The sequence below is a fragment of the Leuresthes tenuis genome, unplaced genomic scaffold (assembly GCF_036924035.1).
Source record: "Leuresthes tenuis unplaced genomic scaffold, fLeuTen1.0.hap1 SCAF_11, whole genome shotgun sequence".
Classification (NCBI taxonomy): domain Eukaryota; kingdom Metazoa; phylum Chordata; class Actinopteri; order Atheriniformes; family Atherinopsidae; genus Leuresthes; species Leuresthes tenuis.
In genome coordinates, this window is record NW_027325365.1 from 11,059,126 (window position 1) to 11,081,259 (window position 22,134).

The 22,134-nt window shown below is 40.8% G+C and overlaps 1 protein-coding gene across 4 annotated transcripts in view; it reads right to left on the minus strand.

The window, feature by feature from the left end:
* Positions 1-1,039: 1,039 nt before the first annotated feature.
* The window catches only part of pcdh19 (protocadherin 19), a 53,131-nt gene continuing 32,036 nt past the window's right edge, over positions 1,040-22,134 (minus strand). For all 4 annotated transcript variants that reach the window (XM_072395390.1, XM_072395388.1, XM_072395389.1 and 1 more), the window contains exon 5: positions 1,040-3,086. In XM_072395390.1, the coding sequence (XP_072251491.1) occupies positions 2,527-3,086 (560 nt within the window). In that variant the 3' untranslated portion in view covers positions 1,040-2,526. The remainder of the gene's footprint in view (positions 3,087-22,134) is intronic.

Genomic DNA, 22,134 nt, shown 5'->3' on the forward strand with positions numbered 1-22,134 from the left:
TGTTTCTAGGATAGGTTCACATTCACATCATATTACAGATTGTAAACTAGATTTATTTAACAGTGGAAACTTAGACACGTGCTGCACTCACCTTCCATATTGTTTCTTCTGAATTATTTGAGTTAATCAAGTTTAGTTTCCATACATATAAACATAAATCTTTCTTGGTTTTGATTAATTTGTCCTCTTTTGTTCTGGTTTGTGAGAACCAAAATTAAAAGTTGCATTTCTCTGATTGTGGCATTGCCTCCTGCCTGTGGTCTGATTCATTAGACTGGCCCCTGATCTTGATTCCAGTATACATACACTTACATGTGCATGATGCTGTTTAGGCATGTTTCAGTTCCACTTCACTTGTGTCAAGTAAAGACAAGGAAACAAAGCAGAGAACATTTAATAGTTTAATTATAAGCTGCTGTATACATTCAGTGATTATTCCGATTTTCATGTTGCCAGAAGCCATGGGTGAGACCAGCAAAACATTCAGCTACAAGATCTAGTTTGTTGTATGCAATTTGTCCATTTTCATTCATATTTTTCCACATTGTACATACTGCAAAGCAACATCAAACCACATTGCTGATGTGCAACACGGTTCCTCCAAGACCTTATTTTGACCAAACAGGATTTCACCCAGTGTGTAGTGTGGTGCACGAATGACGGGAGAGCCCTGTTTCTACCACTGTGGTCTCAGCTTTCTCTTTGTGATCTTTAAGATCAGCTGAACACAGATGGCAAAGGGTGACAACAGTGCTGAGTAAAGCTAGTCTATACGTCAGAATGTCCTCAGTCAGATCTGAAAAAAAAAAATCTTGTTTGAACTTGATTGGGTCCAATAGGAGAGCCAACCTCCAGGAGGAACCCATTTATAGCCTTAACAACACTGGAAGCTGTTCTTTCTCCTCTTTAGATGCAAAGATTAAGCAACATCCTGTGACCTGTATGGTTTATGTCTTTTTTGGTTTCTTTTGCTATCTCACTCTAAGCTCATTGAACTGACACACTAATGTTGGTGCTGAAATCGCTTTTTTGTTGTGGATTTTCTGTCTTTTTTTTTTTTTTTTTTTTTTTTTTCATATTTTCTAGTAGCCCACACAGAAACTGGATGGCACAAGAACTGACCAATAAGAAACTCTTTACAACAAGGTAGACTGCAAGTCAACGGTTGCCAGGGATCACACAGTAAACAAAAAAATAATCCAAATTCATTTTTGAAATAAAAAACAAAACAAATCAGTTTCAATATAAAAGCAGAAGACAAATGAACAAAAGCAAGTTAATTTCAAGTATAACTTACTCATAAAATAACTACACAGCATTAAATATTCTCATTATACATTTTAAATTATTTATAAAATATATTTTGGCATATATGTTTTTTTTTATTTTTGTGTTTGTGTAACAAACGCTACTGTAGCTTCAGTTGAACACCAATGTTTATTCATTTTTTCTCTTGAAACAAAACATTAAAGGGATTGTCACATAACAACAGGTTATTAAAAATGATAATAGTAAACCCTATACAGAGTTTCACATAGCAAGACATGAGTGACGATCCCTTCTATCCTAGCCCCATAGTCAAAAGTCAAAAAAAGTACAAGACCAAAGCACAAAGCTCTAATTTGTGCTCCACCGGCTACAATCAAGATTGGGCACAGGAGATTTCAAAAGCAGTATGTTTTTTTTTTTTCATACAACTCATTTTGAACACGAAGGTCTGTCTGTCTCACTTCCAGTGCTCAGAGCGGCTTGGCAGGCAGCGAGAGTTCATTTAGCTCCATCCGTGATAAAATATAAATACTGTAAGGACCTCACAGTCTGATGACACCAAGATGTCCTTAGAGAAATGCAGAGAAGGTTTCTTTATTAGTCAGAGAGAGGCGCAAATGAGACCAAGGCCTCTTGGTCCCTCTCCCAAATGCACTGGAAACTGCTGAAGGTGTGAATCAACATTTTTAGAGGAATTTTGTGAATATCTGTGGTAGTTTATTACAGTGACAGAGCTCACTATACAAAGGAACAAAGAGCGATTTTGGCAGCTAAAACACACTGCAAAACCAAAGAAGGCAAATGTCACTTTGTGATAAAAAAGTAGTTCAAAAGGCATAAACTGTACGTATGAATTGGCACCTCAGGTGTCCAAACATGGAGTGTGTCCTGCTTTGGCTCAAGGGCTGGAGAGCTCCACTGGCCGTGTCCATGCAGTCAACAGTAACCTGCCTGTTCACTCATTGCAGACTGATAGAAAGAAAACTGAACAAAAGCAAACAAGAAAAAAGTACTGCGACTACAACAAAGCCACATCCACTACCTGGGCTTGAGCACACAACTAGCTGCAGCATACTACAGTTCATTATCATCAGCCCAAGCTGGTTCTTGAATTTTGTATACTGCAAAGGGGTGTGTCTCTACACGTCCACAGCCTGACTTTCTTCTGTGTACACACAGCTATTGCGGATATAGATATATTTATATATATGCGAGTTTACACTGTATATGTGTTGGTGTGTGTCATTGAGAAGCTTGCTAAAGCACAATGTCCTTCAGGCGCTTGCTGGTGGGGGATTCCTTGTCCCGGCCATCGTGGAGAAGCGTATTGATCTCCCTAACAGCCGGCTCACTGTCCTTTCCCTCCGGCTGCCGCAGCAGGCTGTGGTTGGCAATTCGCTCTGCATCACGACATTTCAGAGTATTGTAGGCAGATGACGGCTTGGATACGGGGCTCTTGAGGTGCACCGGGGAAGTAATAGGGCTGGCAGCCTCACGACCATTGCCAGCTTCGCGAACAGCCCCTCCATTGGCCTTGGGGCTACACACCTGAGACTCCTGAGTCCGCTTTCCTTTTATCTCTCCCCGTTCCACATCCTCAGGCCCATCCTTGCCAAAGGTGGCAAAAGTCCTCTTGATAGTGCCATCCTCAAAGTGCGGCACATCCACTGTGGTGGCCTCGATAGACAAAGCAATGACATTACGAGCATGCTCCGGTGACTTGGCACGAGCAGGGATTGGAACACGAGGCATCCAACAGCGATCGGAGTGACCTAGGATGCGACACTCGTCCTGACAATGAAAACCCTCACCGGGATCTGAGGACACAAACACAAAAATAAGAAGAAATCAGTTTGTTAGAAATGTTTAAAAAAACTAGCTTAGCTTTACCCAGAATTCATTGTGATATTTCTCCCATACAGCCTTCATTTGTTTAATGTGCGTCGTGAAGTAATAAAGGAAATAAACAAAAAAATGATGAAGTTTGCTTTATTCCAAAAAGGTTAAGTTAGACGTCTCTGAATGATTTGCATTTCTTGTATTGCAGTCCATCTACTCACGACTGCAGTCCCTTTAGCACCACTCACTGATAAAAGGGGCGGACTGTTTGGGGCACATCTAATGTGCCAATTAAATTATGTATTGTTAAATCAAAAGTCCATTTGCAGCTCTTGTATAATTGCGTTTTCTCTAGCAACATTAGATAAAAAGCAGGTTTAAACAGTGCAATCAGATATCTCATAGAAAAACACCAGACAAGTTGCGTCGTTGCTGCCTGGTTCATATCTGGCTCCCTCTCTGTCTCTGTCATCTGGCGCCGAGTTATAAATATGTAATGATGTTTAACGCTGGAGTGAAAAAAAGATTTGTCTGAGTCTGTATAACTGTGCTGCACTTTGTTGTGTTGGAGGAAGAACTTTCAAGAACATTTTTGCATAATCATTTGCAACAAATACATGTTACTGTCTCTTAATTAAATTTAAATGATGCAATGTTTTTTATTTATTTTTTGTCCCTGTGCACACTTTGACATTGAAAATATGAGTTGGATATCCTCTAATTATGAAGATGATTCCATTCATTACATCACATCATAAGTAGTATTTTAAAAATGATCTGATGTGAGAAAATAGAACATTCCTCTTTGCAACTTCACTGTTTTCCATTTAGAGAACCTGCCACACACATACACAGTGACATATTTCTGTGCTCCCCTACTGCTTGTTTCATTCCCAGCAGCAGACATCTTCCCTTCCTGAGGCCTGGGATGACAAGAAGGGATTGTGAGAAGGATTGTGATCGACCCAAATGCACACGCTTACATCTGGCAATCGCAGCTTGACAGATCACCTAATTAAAATCACTAATGATCTGTTTTTCTCCCTTCTTTTCCGCACTCATGAGAGGCACCTCTGCTAAGGCCCTGGGGATCGATATTTAAAGATTGGAGACAGGCTTTTCAGGGGCAGATATGCCAAAGCTGTCTCTCATAAAGAATAATCCGATGGGTCTGACAGATAACATGGTAACTAAATGACTGAGTGAGTAAAGAGGATCAAGGGCTGTTGGAGTCCAGAAACAAAGACGGGAACTTGGCGGATCATGCATGTTTCATTTCATGGATTGGCATCTTACCCAGGATCTAACATGTAGTCTACAGTCACAGCTAGGGTTAACATGTAATTTGATGTTTGGTATGAAATATTGAATAAGTGAAATAGATACTCACAGTGTTATACACATTATACACAATGATGCAAACCAGCTCTACATTTAATATCAGTTTCTGAGGCTAAAACGCAAAAACAGAATATTTTTTACCAGTTAGAGTCGCTGTGCATGTTAATTTGAATACTGGCTGATTGGTCCATGTAACTGCAATGGCAGCAATCAAGGAGACAAAAGGCATTAAGCTGGGCGTTTTGTTTAAAGATATCCAATCAGCGTGTAATAATGCAATCACAACAAAAGTCAGGTATCAAAACCATAATGGAGGGCGATGAATGAAAAATAAATATATAAATGTTAAAAAAGCGTGATTAGAGTGTTCACAACAAAAGCAGCTTTTATGCGATTTCAAATTCTCATGTTCAATAACTTTTTCAGTGATTGAGCTTCAAAATTATACATTTTTTATGCATTTTCTTGAACTTTAACGATGCATAGGACATCTTTGTGAAATATCCAGTTAGATATTGTAACATACATTTCAGCCATACACAGTTACTGGAAAATTCCTGCAAAATCTTTTATGACATATTTGACTAAGCCATTCTTTTTCTCCAATGATTATAAATTTGCAAGCATCTTCGTAATGAATGCAATTTCCTCTAAACACTTTGTTGGCTTATTTCTATAGCCTAAAGCCCTCTCTGAGGCATGAAAAGCCTTGCGGCACAAAGAAATACACACAAGTTGCATGCTCTCTACTTAGCAGTGCATGCATATGCAGTGAAAGCCCTTTTCTCTTCTTTCCTTTAGGGGTCTTTGCGAGAGCAACTGGGTTGTAAATGACAATGTTACAAAAGCCAAGTGCTATTAACACACATCCTGCCTCTGCTCAGAGCTTCATAAAGATAGCGCAGATGTTGCGCTAAAAGACGCACAAAAATACTGAGAGAAAATTTAAATTAAAAAATAAGTGCAGGCCATTGACCTCTGACAAAACATAATCTCTTCCTATTAAAAAAAGAAAAAACCAAAGCCAACTGTAATAGTAAGAGATGAATCTGAAGCTTTTTACAGCAGCACTTAGGTTTGGAAGTCAGAAAGTACAGAATAGAAGGCAGCGAAGGCACCTCCTGCTGAGAGTGTGTATTCAAAGTCATCAGGAAAAGTCAGGAAAATAGGCTTGCCAATCACTTCCAGGAACAGACTTAGAGAACAGCACAGAGCAGGATGTCGTTGGCAACATGATTTCAAGTTAATTACTGGGGAGGTGTTTTTTGGGTTGTGCATTTAGAATACAATGCAATCTAATGGAATAAAAAAATCTAAAAGAATCCATGTACATGCAGCAAGGCACGGCCATTAAATCAGACATACTGCACTTTAATACTGAATTAAGGTCAAAAGGCTGGCAAAGGCACATGGGAGCACCTTAAACAGGTGCAAGCACTGGAAAATAATAAATATTGCCACTTCAAATGCGAAAGCCAAATCCTCATGATACTGCTGTCCATGTTTTTCTGTTTGTGGTTACCTGGAATAGCTTCACTTTGCATCAGCACTGAGAGCAAACCCACACATTCTGTGCCATTTCATCTGAATAATGCAGCCTGCCAGCAGCAGATTCAGACCTGTCGCTGTCGCTCAATCAGACAAGGCATCTGAACTTAAACTTATACCAAACACATATTTAGCTTCTGATTGGAAATCCCACAACCTGACTAGCCCATTGCTCAATTTACCTGTGTGCATAAAGGGATTTAATGATCCCTTCATGTTATACAGCTGATTGTTTATTCTTTTTATATTCCCTTTAGGATATTCATCCAACTGTTTTTATCGTGGCCAAAATGCATCGTGATGTCATTCTGCAGTGTATCTCTGATGCTATGTTGAATGACAATAAAAGAATCTGAATCTGAATTGTTTGTTGCTGATGTAAAAAAAAAAAAAAGAGGAATAACAAAAAAGACTAAAATCCTTTTACACAAAAGCAAAGGGATGTGCTCATAAACAAAAGCAACTCCCTGAAAATTTTCTCAAGCTTTCACCAGCTGTTCTACGTCTTGTTTAGCTAGCACATGGAATCAGGCTTGGAAAACACAGGCGCTTAGCCCTCCAAAAGTAGCACATGCAGCCCCAACCTTGATGTAATCCCTCCAAATGAGTGTAAGCAGCCAGACTGGAAGACCAGAAACAGGGCTGAGTTAATCTGGGCACAAATTCAGGTGACAAAATCTTTAACCTGGATGTCTCAGTTTAACTGAAACCACAAGGCCATGGGTGCTTGCGGTACGACACAATTCAGTCAGTTTGGTTTTAAAACAGATGAACCCTTAAAAGAATGTGGAACAGCAGTGTGGCATGATAAATCATTTTACAAGGAATGTCTTAAACTACTTTTTGTATTTCCATCTGTATGCTGACATTTTTGTTGTAGCACTGACAACCAACATCCTGATTCTTTTTGTCATATGAAAATAGATACTCCTACACAGACAGCATTATGTGCATCTTCTTGTGATGTAGACACTAAGAAATTTAATAATTTAGAGCAATTTAAAACAGATATATTTTTCTTGTGGCCTACATAGACTTTACAGATTCCCTTTGATTTCCTGTTGTTTCCTCGTTGTCTTTGATGTTGAACCCCATTAAAATGCCGTGACAAAGCTATCAAACAGAACCTGTCTACAGTCTCACGACAGTTATTCAGCTCTGTTGACTGAAACAGTAAACACCAACTCTATCATTACGCCATGACCTTGTTTTCGCTGCAGTATGAGGAGACAGATCTAAAATCTTTAGAAACTACATTTACAGAAAGTTAAAATTATTGAGACCATGTCTGAGTGGTCCGCAGGAGGTTTTTATTTGTTGCTATATATTTCCTGCTCTGCTCTTGGTATTCTAGAGTACCTGACAGTGAGATGGCTGTTTTCTAATTGCTCTCCATATTAATTTTCCATCCAGGCAGTCACGTGGCAAAGATTGATTATATCTAAATTGTTACTACAGAGTCTTGATGGAACCTGTGATGCAGACGCTGATGAAAAGGATCACAGGGGAGGAAAAAAAACTGAAAGTATAGCGCGAACAGAATAGAGGTTGACTGTTGTCTGTGGCTACAAAGAGTCTACAACACACCTAAGGCCTAACAGGCTTGGTCCTGTCTGATCCTAACACAGTGAATGGAGCTTAACTTCTAGTCTGTCCTATACGAGGACAGCTCTACGGCCAGCTGAGGCCGAAGCTTGGCCAAGCAGCCTCCTACACTACTCACTAGGGAGAGTCCAAGCTCTGCTGTCATCCCAGCCAGCCAATTCAGTTTGTGGGCCATAAATCAGCCTGGAGGCTTGGCTCCTGCGGGAGCGGCAAGATGGAGTGTGATGGTCTTGTTTTTACAAACAGTAGAGGGGCACCCTTACTGCGCCACGTAAGCCATCATTCTCCACACAGCACAGAGTCCTCTCCTTCTCCCTACAGCATCTGGCTCAGTCACATCAAGCTATCCCCCCTGAAACCCCCAGATTCATCCCTCACAGCTCCCCACACAAGGCCATCCTTTATGCCTCTCCTCCTTCTGTCCTCCTCTTGCCTCTAATCAGTACTACTGTCTCACATATAATGAAGTAATTAAATGAATCCCTCATACAAAAATAACATCTTCTCATTTCTGTCTATTTGACCAGATGTCTTAAAACTCTCCCTTAGCTAAATGTAAATTGTTAAGACACATGGGGCAGTCTTGTTAGTGCTGTTTAATGGTAAGTAAAGCCAGGGGTGCATGTGGCCCCGTTTCTACTGTACTTCTGAGCATTAGCAGCAGTCAATTTATATAGAATAAATTCACTGTCTGATCCGTTCAGCACGAACACTGAGTCCCTGACATCTCATCACTCAGACCAGCCTGCTTGTGTCGTCCCAAAAGACGATGATTTGAGCAAGTTGCTTCTTTATAAGCTCTTGTCAATTATTATTACAAAGGCCAGTGACTGCTCAAGACAAATTCTGTGAATATTTACTTCCTCTGTGCATCCCTGCCCTTGCTGCTTTGCCCATCCAGCAGAGCCAGTGCATTCTATAACACTGTCCTAGTATAAAGAATGAATTTCCAAACCGGTGTTGACAAACAAGGCACTAGCTTCTAAATTGGTACAAACAGCATCTGCTTAACAGCTGTGTAACAGCAGCGGGAGGAAAAAAAGCAATCGCTGTGCTGTTTATAAATCACTATGTCATCGCAGAGTACTGTTTTGTTCAAGAGCAGGACCACTAGCCAATGGACTGCTTGATGTAGTGGAAACAATGCGAGCAGGTTGTCATGATGACATACGTGGGTGGGCAGGTTTCAGTGCCCTGGCAACAAATACTATTTCACTGAGAGGATTCTCTCACCCTATTGTGGCCCCCTCTCATACAATAACTGGATCTAAGGGTCAAAGTGTCCAAGTAACAGTTTTAAAGCCTGACAAAGCATTAGCCTTTACTCATGTCGTGACATTGAAGGGGCAGGGCTTCCAGTTCTGATCTGTTATTGTTTAAACCAGCCAATATCATAATTCATGCCCTGGTTTTTATACATTACATGAGCCAGTGACCATTTAACTCCCTCAACAGGCACTCTGAACTGGATTTAACCCAGGCAGAAAGGCATAGAGAGACAAGCATGGCTGCACAAGGCTAAACATTGTTAAAGAGGTAGCAGAGAGGTTCTCAACACAGGCTCCAGCATCAGAACAATGCACGTATGTGGCAACAGAACACCAGAAAGCCTGTGGGAAGACCAGCTTCATCTCTGCCAGAAAAGCGCCCAACTGTTCAGCCACGCTGCCAACCCAACAACACACAGAGATTTGGTAGAGAAAATGACACACTTCCAGCATCCCTGACTGGACACTGAAATAATTTATCACTAACAGTATCAAAAGGCCACGCAGATTATGTCAAGGTGTTGCTGCTTGTGTCAAATGACTGCCCTTGTGGATGATTTTTTCTACATTCTTAATTTGTGAAGACTGACATTTGTAAATTCTTATTTCAAAGGATCTTGGGAGGTGGCTGCACAAAAAGAAAGCACTTAGACTAAAACATTACTGATGTTTCAAAACACATTTACACATAATGTCAAAGAATACACCCTTATATGTCCAAGTAAATATGTTAAAGAAGATCATTAAATATATTTAGGTTAGTGTTTAACTACATAAACCCAATAACTAGAAACTGTAAATTAATTTGTTCTTTCCTCTGCTACAATAATGATTTCCACCACATCGCTGTGACTGAGACAGAAATTCAGCTTAATAACTTTATGGTAGTAAATTAGATAATTTTGTGGCCATATATAACATTTGGGAGAAAAACTAATCAGGGATGTAATTCAGTGATGAATTTCATGAGTGAAAATTCATCTTTTGGGTTTGTAGAGTTTTAAAGAGACAATTATTTTAAAATATGAAAGATAAGAGGATGAAAAAGAGTGCAATTATAGTGGAAATTAAACTGAAACTTGAGCTCACCTTGTTCATATAATTTGATCTATTTCCAGCTAAAACAGGAATTTGAGGAAGAAACATCTTGCAGGGCGGAATCTATTAAGCGTCTGAAGGAAAATTAGACAGAACCGTAATTTATTTGATTGAATGAGCTTTTACTGTTACAACATTTGCATGGACCAGTTTTCAACAAAAACAACGAGTAAACTACATTAAATGCTACCATAAGGTTCCTAATCTTCTAGGTCATTGCAAGCTTATTGAATAAGCACTTTGGTAAGTGACTCCTTCACAGGTAATTCGTAGCTTTAATAATTTGAAGCAAATAATTAATATATATAGTTTCGAAAACTGATTACAACAATGAGAGTATGCATTTGAACGTTACAAGGATTGTGTTGAATGTGATCTAATGTGCTTTGGGATAATCACATAGCACATGTCAACCTTGTCAATTCTGGGTATTCAAATTGCCCTTCCAATGATGAAATTCAAATGAAACGCTTCAAGCTCACAATGGCAATACAATGCACTCCCAAAATGCAGCACAGAAGGCTGCTGGCATCCCAGTGGCACACATGCCCACTCTGGCACGGCAGCCAGGTGGACCGCCCACCTGTCTGTCTGTGTGTCTGTCTGTTTGCCTGCCTGCCTGCCTGCCTGCCTGCCTGCCTGTCTGCCTCTGTCTGCTCGGCTCGTACCCTCTACAAAGCATCAGCAGAGGACATCTTTAAATACACTGGAACAAATGCAGTATTTCTGTGTTTAAGCTTGACCGAGCTGGCAAGCTAATTTGCTCCTAAACCCTCGAGTCTGAGAGAAGCGAGGGGGCAGAAACAGACACTTAAATTACATCCATGAATTGGGTTGGGGGGAAGATGAAAGCTATATGGTGAGCGGGGATGGGAAAAAGAAGGAGATACGATTTAAAGATGGCACCACTGTGGACTGTGATCATTGATTTCACAACTATGAGGAAAAACTGAGGTCACATCATCTAATTTCTAGGATTAACAGTGTCAGTATCCTTAAATGAACTCTAAAGGAGTGCTATTAACTGGAATACAACCATATTTTAATTGTATCAGCATCTGTAAACTTACAGGGAAGAAAAACTGCAAATAATAATTTGACACAGGGAGATGGGAAAGAGTACCTGCTGCCTTATGAGGCATTTCCTTAATGAAAGAGATGTCCATGACAAATTGAGAGACCCCCTCCCAACACCAGTATTAAGCGTTTGTAAATCCACATTTTCACCCAAACTATCACAATGCATGACTAATCAAGAGATTTGAGGCTTTTGAAAAATTTAAAAAACAAAAATCAATGAACAGTCTTCACCAAGAAACCATTCAATTATTTCCCCTTTGCCAAGAAGACACAGATCTCATAGTTTCTCCTCTCTCATTAACTGCTATTTTGCTTGGCTGTCTGAAATAAATGCAGCACTTCAGCACTTGTCACTGAGTCAGAACAACTGGGAATAATCCAACGTGCAGTAAACCAATATCTAAGGATTTCCTCTCCTGCTGTGAGCCACTGCTTTGCCTCAAAAGAGCAGCCTTACATAATTAATATAATGTGGCCTCTCTTTAAGTCATGTTCGTTTTGTGTTAACCAAGGCGTTGTGTTTTATATTCCATTTTATCTCGTCACTGAAGCATCAGCATGGTGCCTTCCTTCTCTCATGTCCTTATTCTTTCACTTTTTCTCTTTTTTAAGGAAATTCTACTCTTCTCTTTTCTGAAACAACCTCTGGAAGTAGGACACTGGAACATGGTGATTGTGATAGTACGCAGCGTGATGGGCAGATATAACTCAGTGTACAGTCAGAGGAAGTGGGCCACCTCGGAAAACAGATCATGGCTTAAAAAACAATTCCCCTGTTTACCGCTGAACCACATAGGTGGCGTCACTTATGGATGACGGGCAGATGAAGGAAATAAGAAAAACAAAGCCCCCCCCCCCCATGGAGTGCAGATGCATTTGATTTACACTTATTGGGTTTAACACTTTCTAACTTACTATCTATTGGCCTGTCATGGAGTCCAATCTGTTTGGCATATTGGAGGCATGCTGATTCTCTCTCAGGTTCTCTATTATCCACCACAGTGAGGTCTGTACCATGATACCTCTTAATATAACACAGTCAAAACCAATGTCTCTAGCATTAGCCACCCACCAGCCAGTGCCACACTATATAGAGGACTGTCAGTACAGTGGCAGTCCAAGAGAAACGCTGCAGCTCGTACCCTAAGACACACAGATTAAAAATGGAGTTGGAGACTAGTCAGAAGAAAGGAGAAGGAACTAATGGGCACATCTTCTCTGATTTGAAGAACATGAGTACAGCATACATAAGGATAGTGGCTTGGGTCTGACACAGTGGTAGTAATTGGATTTCTCAGGCCCTGTGCCCACTCATGATAACATGCTGAGCTGTGACATGAAAAGTCCTTATGTGTGGCGAGGGAGCAAGGTGCAACAGAGTGGAAGTGACAGGTGTCAAAGATCCAATTCCCTCACTCTTTCTCGATCCTTGAGTTTCTTTTCTGAAGAATCTGCCGAGGAACAACCTGCCCTCTTGGTAAAGCCAAACACCATGCTGGACATTCAGTTGCAAATCCAAGCCAGTTAAAGTTATGCAGCGGGAGGAGGATGGAGTGTTGAGTCTGTAAGAACTGTGGACATACGGGGTCACGGCCTGATTCTTACTTTATTTACAGTATTTTCTGATGCTAATAGAAGCTGAATAGAGAAGGAGCACAGGAGAGCACACAAAGGAGCCCAAGACCCCCGCTGCAGATGTCTGAGATGATGACGGGGGGATGTGCAGTGTCTGCATGGCCACAGTCCCCTCCCTGTCCTCTCCAAGCATTCTGGCCTCATCTTTAACGAGGACTGCATGAGAAGAGGCACATCATTAAAAAGAGCCATTCTGAGGTTTTCCTGTCTGCCATTAAACTTAACAGCCTACCTCTCTCATTACCTTTCATCCTCCCTTTTAAGAATGAGGGACAGAGGGGTTTGAAAAGTCACATTTGGTTGGCGAGATGCACCCACTGTCTGAATTCTGCCCCTCATTCAATTTTACATAGAGGAGAAAACTTTTTTTTTCTACACTGCCATTTCTCCACATTAACATTATATACTAATGCCATATGATAATTATGTTAATGCTCAAAAAGATATGTTGTAGCCTAAAGGAAACATCTTATTAACAACACAATGTTGCTGAATTTACTCTAATTTGATTATCCACCACCGCCAGCAACGCCACAATGCAGAAGCACCACTCTGGATCCTATTCGGCTCTTGACCTTTCTCACAAATGAACCGAGTCCAAACAGTGAGACTGCAGCATGTGCATGGCACAGTAATTCAGACTGACGAGTGGCGTTTAGGCTACAGTTTTAAGTTCAGTTCAGTTACAGTTTTGATCTTTATTCAGCAAGAAGGCAGAGTTTAGCTCAGCAGCAATATGTGTTTCCCTAAACTGAATTAGTAGGCCGTAAGTTCAATGGGTAGAGCATAAAGAGAGCACAGAGGGTTAAAAAAATGGAGGTTCTTCATTATGAAGGAGTGTTGAGAGACAAAATGCAGACAAGGTCTAGTGGAAAATGGTGGACAAGAAAAGGGCAGAGGGACGCTCTCTGGATCCTCACAAACCTCAGCAGGTCCCTCCTCTCTGCTACTGTGTCCTCAGTCTCTCATCAATAGTTTATAATGTGGGTCACTAGCAGCCATAAGGTGACTCCCACTAGTGAGACTGACTTAAAATGTTGAATTACAACACACTGAGCTCATCTCTGCAAGGTCATGTGGCGGACAGCACGGGGAACACTGACACTAATTGGTGAATGAAAGATAGTAATGATAGAGGTGGTTTGGATGACTTCTCTTTAACCTCTGTTTAACTTCGGTGGAGTACAAATCCAAAGAGCACATTCTGCTGTTATAAGGTTTACAGTATCTGTGAGAGAAATTCTGCATTTCAGTGGCTGTAAAATGTTAGAAAATAAATCATTCTTACTGAATATACATGAGGAGAAGAAAATATGGAAATATTACAGCACTCTGCCTGAGGTAGTAACCTTTTGTTGCCACAACTGAGGAGGACAACGTATCTTTACATATTTCTGCTTCTTATTCCATTTGAGTAATAATGTTGTCAGGAGAACCCAGGTGATGAGAGCCAGGATAAGAAACCAGGATGGAGATGACAAAAGCATTCGTCTAGATAGTGAAATGAAAGAAAAAAAATTAGACAAGGGAAATCAAAAAATAGATTTAAGAGGATGCAGGTATTTTTTCCCACAGAAAGAGGAAGTAATACGGGTTTAAAAAGAGAGTTCCACATTGCTGCAGCAGAGGAGACACCCCCTTCTCTCTCTCTCTCCTCCTCCCTTACCACAGCTGCAGTGATAAATGTCTCTTTGTATTCTGGACAGAAAAATGCGGGCTACAATGTACTTGTCAGAAGACAGCAGATTTCCCCCCCTTTAAACAGAGCAGAGTATATTTTTAATCTTTCCATTCACAGAAAGGGGGAAGATAAAACAAATGCAGAGTTCCAAGACACACAATGCCCCAAAATCTCTCACCATTCACTGCATGTTTGTGTGGCGTTTAGTTATGAATGTGCTCCTCTGTGTGCACTGTATGTGTCTGCAGCAGGTGTAGCTATAGCTTGCGCAGCTACATGCTATTTGTACTTTTCCTGAATTCTGCAGCATCCTTAATCCCTGCAGTGAAGCTATAGCTCCACTATAAAGACTCCTAAACGGGCGTCAGCGCTACAGGTAATGGAGCTGATTATAGCTATCTGGGCTATGGGCCAGCTGCCAGACTCTGCCCTGCCTGGAGGGAGCACAGGCCGCCTGGTGTCTGATATCCTGGGATCCCTGTAATACAAGCCTCGCTTTGGCAGTCAGTCTGTGACTATCCTGCCCACTTCCAGCCACACAATGAGGCTCCTTTGAGTTAGTTTATGTGTATAGTATGTCCTCATCAAGCTGTTTACTCCACATGGTATCAGTCCACAGTCATACCATTTCATCAAAAAGGCTGTGGCAAGTCCTGTTTTTGTAAAAGAGTGTTAAGAACTCAAATTGTTAACAGAGGATGAGAATCTGCTGTTTTCTGACCTCGGAGCACAGAGGGTGTAGTGGCCAACGAAACTGTTACTGTATGCGCACAAATTAAAATCCTGACAAAAAAGACAGCAGCGGCTGATCAACTGAGGATGAATTCCTCAGGAGAGCTGTAAAAAAAAAAATTCTGTCAGCTGAATAGCAGCCATTAGAATTAATTCAGTTCTACTGCTCCCTAAGTTACACTAAAACTCTAAATTAGGATGTCCAGAGCAAAACTGGCAAAGGAGCTATACTGGTGCCATCAAATCACTGCTGCCATTACCACAGTAACTTGATTAACAACTGGGATTCTTTCATTTATTTAGGGGAACTTTATCATCATGTTTATAACAATAAACAGATCTAAATAAACTGGACAACTGTCAGAAGATCCTACATTTTTCCACCTCCCTTCTCAGCGATTATCTAGAATAAAATCACATTCATCTTTCTTTGTTACTGTCAAATTACCAAATTACTGGAGAGATGCGACTTGAACAAAACTGGCGTTTGCTGAAACAACTTTCACCTGGTGTGACTGATGTTATCATTGTCCTTGGGTGAAGTGTCTATAAGCACGAAAAGTCTGCAGCTGTAGCTTTCAAGGATTAATAGTTTCCTCTGACTTTGCTGAAGCTTCTGCTGTCATGGTAGGTGTGTGAGCAACAGTCTCTACACTTTCTGTACCAACTGGTGGTGCAGGAATTTGTAAATTAAGAATGGCACTTCTGAGAGAATTCTTTGTTAACCTCTGGTTATATCGACTTCACAGCACATGAAGATAAGATTATCACGTTTGGGGGGGGGGGGGGGGGGGGGGGGGGTAAATTGTATTCAGATTAGGATCACTTGTCTATGGCAGAATGCCATAGACATCAGACTGATGGCACAGAATCGGCAATAAGGGTGACACTTGTTTTGACTCCTGCTGAATAAACTAGTGCACATATATGTCATGAGAATCAAAGCAACAAAAGGAAAAGACTATGCCCTGTATCATTAATATGGGAACACTATGAGGACTACAATAATATCATTACAGTCACTGTTTTAAGATTACAAGACAGTTCCTTTTTGTCATGACAAATGATGTACCAAGTTTGTTTTGCACATCCACTAAACCATCACTTTGTTACTTTTTTTTAATAAGTAATCCATTTTGGTTGTAAATTAGTGGCACAGGAAAAGGGAAAAAAAAGCCTTGAGCTTCCCACCTCTTGGCAGAAATATGCATTGTAGTGGAATGTGCCCAATCCAACAGTTGTATTAGCGTGCATGAGTACACAATACGCAATATTTCAAATTTGTGGATGAAAAGAAAAACATAACACCAAACTGGGAATGGGTAACAATAGTTGTCTGTCAGCTGTGAAGAGCTCAACTTCAGATGTAAAGAAGCAAATTCAATCTAAGCCTTGTAGTGGTGAAAAGGATGTCAGTGCTGCAGCTCTGAAACAGCAGCAACCAACTATTGATTCCAGTGAAAGATGTGGCTCTGTGGAAATTATGAGCTTGTTGGTGGACAACATAACTAACATGTGTAAGGAAATGTAAGTAGGTTGTTCTTGTTGTAAGTACTCCAATGAGTTGCTTTTCTTTAGGAGGTAATGCTTCTTTTTAGTGGCAGAAATCGTCTCAAAAAACAAGTTGCTTTAAAATAACACACATACTTAACCCAAACTAAAAAGTTTATTAAGCTGTTTGTGATTTTAGTACTAATGGGACTGCAGTCTCCGCAGTCCTTTGTTTCAGCCGACAGTCTTATTACTTCCTGCTTTGTATTAGAGTTGGGAGCGGGCTGTGTCCAAGCTGTGACCTCAAAGAATTAAAAATATAATGGTGGGCTTAGAAGAATGTCTGCTGCCTCAGTTCCTCAGACAAGAAGCAGAATCAATCAGAGCCACAAAAGGCGAGCAGACTGGAGACAACGCTATAGCTCCGCTTCTTGAATTTCACTCTATTTCGACCAAGCCATAGTATTTCTCTCTTGTGCCATCTCTTTATCTTTTTCCCCGTCTCTCTCTTCCCCACTCCATTTCTGATTAACCTTTATAGACACACACTTGCAACCACACACACTCAATATACTGTGTACACAATCTCAGAAGGATTTAAAATTCAGGTACTCTCTCCTCTCTCTTTAATACACACTCGGCCCCCATCAACTTCTGCACATTACCTGTTCTTAATCTCCCTCACTCTGTCTGGGATCATCCTGATCCCTTGTTTTCCCATCTGCTGCTGATTGGGGCCCAGCTTGGCGAGGTGTTCAACAAACAACTGCGATTCACTTGGTTTCTGCGGAGATTATTAACACACCTAGCATGCCACAGCGTCATGAATAAGCAATGGAGATCCGGAGCCCTATTTTCTGTCTGCCTCTGTGTTTCCTCCCTCCCTCTCAGCCTCTGTCTTTCTCTTTTGCCCTGCCGCGTTGTGAACTGAATGCCAGGATTGTCTAGAAAATGAGCTGTCAGTGGAGGGCCTGCAATGAGATACATCAGGCTCATTGTAAGCCCTAGAAAATAATGAACTATTCCCATTTCTTTCTCTGATATGTTCAATACGCTATCCATGACAAGTGCAAAGAGATAAGCAGTCCCCTCTTGAGCTGATTAAATACACTGAGTATATTCAGGAGAGCTTTGGTAGAGTGAGGGTTCAAGGGATGCCATTATGGTATTAAAACATTACTATATGTTTCAGTCCCGGCCGGAAAAGAAGACCTTTTGTGCGCGATTTTGTTTGTCTCTGCTAGTGTATGCAGTTGAGGAAGAGGAGCTCGAGGTGATGCTTGCAAGACGTAGTCAGAGAATTGAAATACGTCAAAACTGTTTTAATTCTTCACATCTTTTCACTAAAACTTGCAAATAATCTTTAAATAAAAGAAAAGAAAGTACTTTAAAATCAGTTACTTTAAAAGAAATGAAGGCAAACAAATATAGGGCACAGGCAATTTTTCAAAAATTTCAAAAAAGAGAAAAAAGAGGAGCAGAACCAGTAAAAATAAAGATGAAACAGGAGAGAAAAAACAGGCCTTTTTCACAAGGAGCAAAATCAAGATCAGTCAGCTCTGTTTTATGATATTAGGTGTAATTTTAATATGACAGAGCTAGAAACCTCACAGTGTAACACATTTTCATTCAGTGATATGCGCCATAAAAAAAAGAGGAACCCAGATGGACACAGCTTGAAATGGTATTTTATTTCCTTCTTTTTTTCCAAGTCTTTACATCTTGGAGGCAAAATCTGCATCTTGGTTGTTCATTACAGACTCCACTACACCTGCTAGTTCTGCAATCTCTGGTGTGTTTGAGTATGGAGTGTGTTTGCACTCTATCTTCCTTAGTGCCTGTATTGCACTGAGCTCTTTGTCACTGTCAGCCATTTTACCTCCACCAGTTCCACATTAGATTAGGCAAATCCAAATCAAAATGGATGGTCCCAGTATGAGTTTATATGTTAATCTAATCATAAAGTATCATAACGCAACATGTGCTGTTTCCAGCCTGAATCACAACAAGAGTTTTGATGCTTAATTCAATCAAATGTTGTTTGAGAATCAGTCACATCCTCTGGCAAATTCACAGTTGCCTTGGAGTGAGAGAAAGAAAAAAAATCCCTCCTACCTGTCAGACTGATTGTTTCTTCTTCTCCTCTTTTTATTTTCCCTCACTAAGACTGCTTACTAGACTCTCAGCTCATCTCTCAATCTCTGTCTCCCTCACACACAGACTCTCTCCTCTTCCCGTGTTGTCAGCACAGCCCTGTTCCCGTTGCCTTCCTCATTCTGACACCTGTCAGCATTTTTGTTAGTAGATCAGAGAACTGCAAACTAGAAATGTTCCCGTGGTGAATTTAGGGCAAGTTTGCGGCAGGAACATGTGAGGTGCCTTTACACTTTCTTTAATTCAACAGGGAAAGTGAAGTGCTTGACTGGCACAAAGTTGGGAGATGTGGGTTGTAGATGTTTGCAGTCAGAAGATGGAAACAGAGGAGGAAGACATATGGAAGGTGAGACAGAAAGAAAAAGAAAAGGTGGGGGGTGAAATCAATTAGGAACAGCGAAACCCTGCGGATCTGCTGATGGAAGAAGGGAATATGGAGAAATCTGTGGCCCACAGAGGGGGCTTCCATTCCTGGGCTCCAGCTTCAGGCACACACCCACAGGGAGCTAACAGATAGATGAGAGATATTCTCCAGAGGTGAAGGCCGAGGAATTTGTCAGAAATAAAAGAGGCCTGTTCCCTGCTCCGGCTAATTGAGCAGTCTTGGATCCCTTTGTGTCTAATAAGCCAAGAAGTAGGGATTTCATGTGATGAGCACTTACACATTGACCTGGAAACAATTACAAAACCAAAGACCACAAACGTCTAAAACCACAAATCGGACGCTGTAAAATGACTTGATGCTCCCTCTTTCCCTCCCACAGAAATAACTCCAGATTTAACAATACGTGAATCTTAATCCTTGAAAACCATGGCTCATCCATATCCGGGAGGAATTACAGTGTGAGCTATGACAATCAAAGAAAGTCGAAAAAAATATATTAAGCTCCCTTTGTTACCAGCCCCCTCAGAGTCTATTCCCATGCTTCTCCCTTGACACTAATGGCTCCACAGAGCCACAGCTAGCATGTCACAGATTTTAACTAAATCCCTCTAACTTCACAGACATGCCTGTAAAGATAAAGAAGAATTCATTTTATATAGCTCTTCTCAGGCTATAACTACCGCGATATTGTCCATTTTTCTTCTATTGGCAGATATGGGGCGGCCATTACATGTTGAAGATATCACTTCCTCTATAGATTTGAAAAGATTTAATGTAATTTGTTCTTCAAATACTTTCCTAATCAAATCCACTTGGCGAGGATACTTAAGGTCAGGTTTTCAAAAAGAGCACACACGCCTCTTTAGATTCTTGGCAGTGATTCAACAAAAAATTATTCACTCAGATATAAGTTGAAAATCTCTTCACAAGCACTTCACTTAGCTTTACCTTGGAGGTGGCTGGTAGAGGAATAATGAGAAGTGTTGCTGAAACCACATCACTGAGGAGAAAAGCATAACTCATGGACAAAAGCCATATATCAAACTCTGAAATTGCTTTAGAAAGAGAAAATGCCCACTCTGATGTGGTGCTGGACTAGTTAGGAGCTGAATCTCGTCCTCAAATGGCTTCCCACATGAAAGCCAACAACATGACGGTAAGGCAGGGTCTTTGTGTAAAGGTAACGACTCGTCTCTTGGGCAAACAACATCTTTACATGGCACTGGGAATGGTAAACATTTGCACTGTAAAAGCCCGAGAGTTTAACCCTTCCTCCCTCCCACTTCCAGCTTCCTTTTGTTCTTGGTGCTTATCAACACAAGAAAACAGAACAATAAAAATCACATAGAAAACTAGGCGCCTCTATCCTCAGCTTGTGTGTTGTTGTTGTCCTTTGGCAATTGCAGCCTCTCAACTTGTTTTCTGCTTTAGCTGGCAGGAGAGGCGCACTTTACAGCAGAGTTACTCCCAGAAGACATCTAAGCAGCAGGGTGTTTAGTGAACATGTCTATTTGTTTTCTGGAAATCTTCTCCATTCAAAGGAATATGGTGTCCGTTTTTGTCAATTAAGACAGATGAGCTCAAAGCCCAACCACAACATTGCATGAATGCAACCCCTGCGCCTCTCAAATTATACAAACTGTTCGGCTTCTGCCTTCGTGATGAAGTTGATTTTCTCAAAGGAAAAGAAGCAGGGAAACGATGCAGTCAGTATTCTCCTGAGGATCTACAGAAAAATTCTGATAATGTAAAATCCTCGTACAACAGGGGACACAAATTCAACTGTGCGTCATCTGCCCATCACTGTCATCCCACACTGGCCTTTCACTACAGTATGTAATTAGACTGTTGAGATGGTAATAATGGGACTATTTAATTTGCTATGTCATTACATTTCCGCATGTGATCTTTGATCAAATCATTTAATAACTACCAACACCCTCAGTGGAGTGACCACTGAAGCTGGTGGACTGTGAAAACATATAGAGAAAAAAGCTTCCAGAAAAGCCATTTTGTTAAGTCTTTACTGAAGAAAATTGCTGGGCAAAAAGTGAGTCTGCAGCAGGCAGCAATTGAAGAGACAGGGAACTAGCAAACACATTGTAATTCCAAACAGATCCTTTGTTATCATCTATTTCGTTCTGGTCAAAAGAATGGACAGCACTGTGAAATAGCCTCTTGTTCTGTTTACCAGAAATGTAGAGCTGCATTACACATTCAGGAGGCATGCATCCATTTTGCTGAAACAGATACAATCATCGGTGGTGTTAATGAAAAACGCATCGCCTCGGAGAGCTCTCTCCTCTTGTAATATTCTTCATGTACATCATTTCTAATTGTCTTCAATAATGAGATCCCACTACCAGAAGACCTGTCAGCATGCATTTTTCAGAGACATAGGAATTTTTGCAGGTTGTGAAGTAATTACAGCTGGCAACCAATAGAGAACCAATTCACTTTTCATTGTTCATTATAGTCCGACGCCACTGGGGGAACACCTGGGACAAGTTGATTCTAATGGTCACCACTCTTCCTGACCTTATACACCTCAATCTGCATTTCTCAACTAAGTCGTTAAAAAGCCAGCACAACCGGCGAGGAAGACAGATGCATTCGTATAACTCCATTCTTGATGACTATAAAATGCAGGTTGTCTAATGTTGTTATTCTCTAGTAAAACAACATAAACAGCATAAAAAAAACTCCAAGTGAAGCATCTGTTCAATTAAATATGCCAGGGACCAGACGAGTCTGAGCATACACATATCTGTTACTGCTTCTCCAACCACACCCACACACTTCACAGTCCACTGACAAAAATAGATAGCTAAATAATTTAAATAAAGCACATGATCTTCACTCTTTATGCATTTCTCTTTCGATATCTCTGGCTCATTAAAATGTCTCCCCTATATGAGCTGAGGAGGAAGAAAAGGGAGTAGTGAGAAAGTAGACAGCCTTTCTAGGGCAGTGTTAGTAAAAGGGACCCAAAATTATGTTGCCGTTAA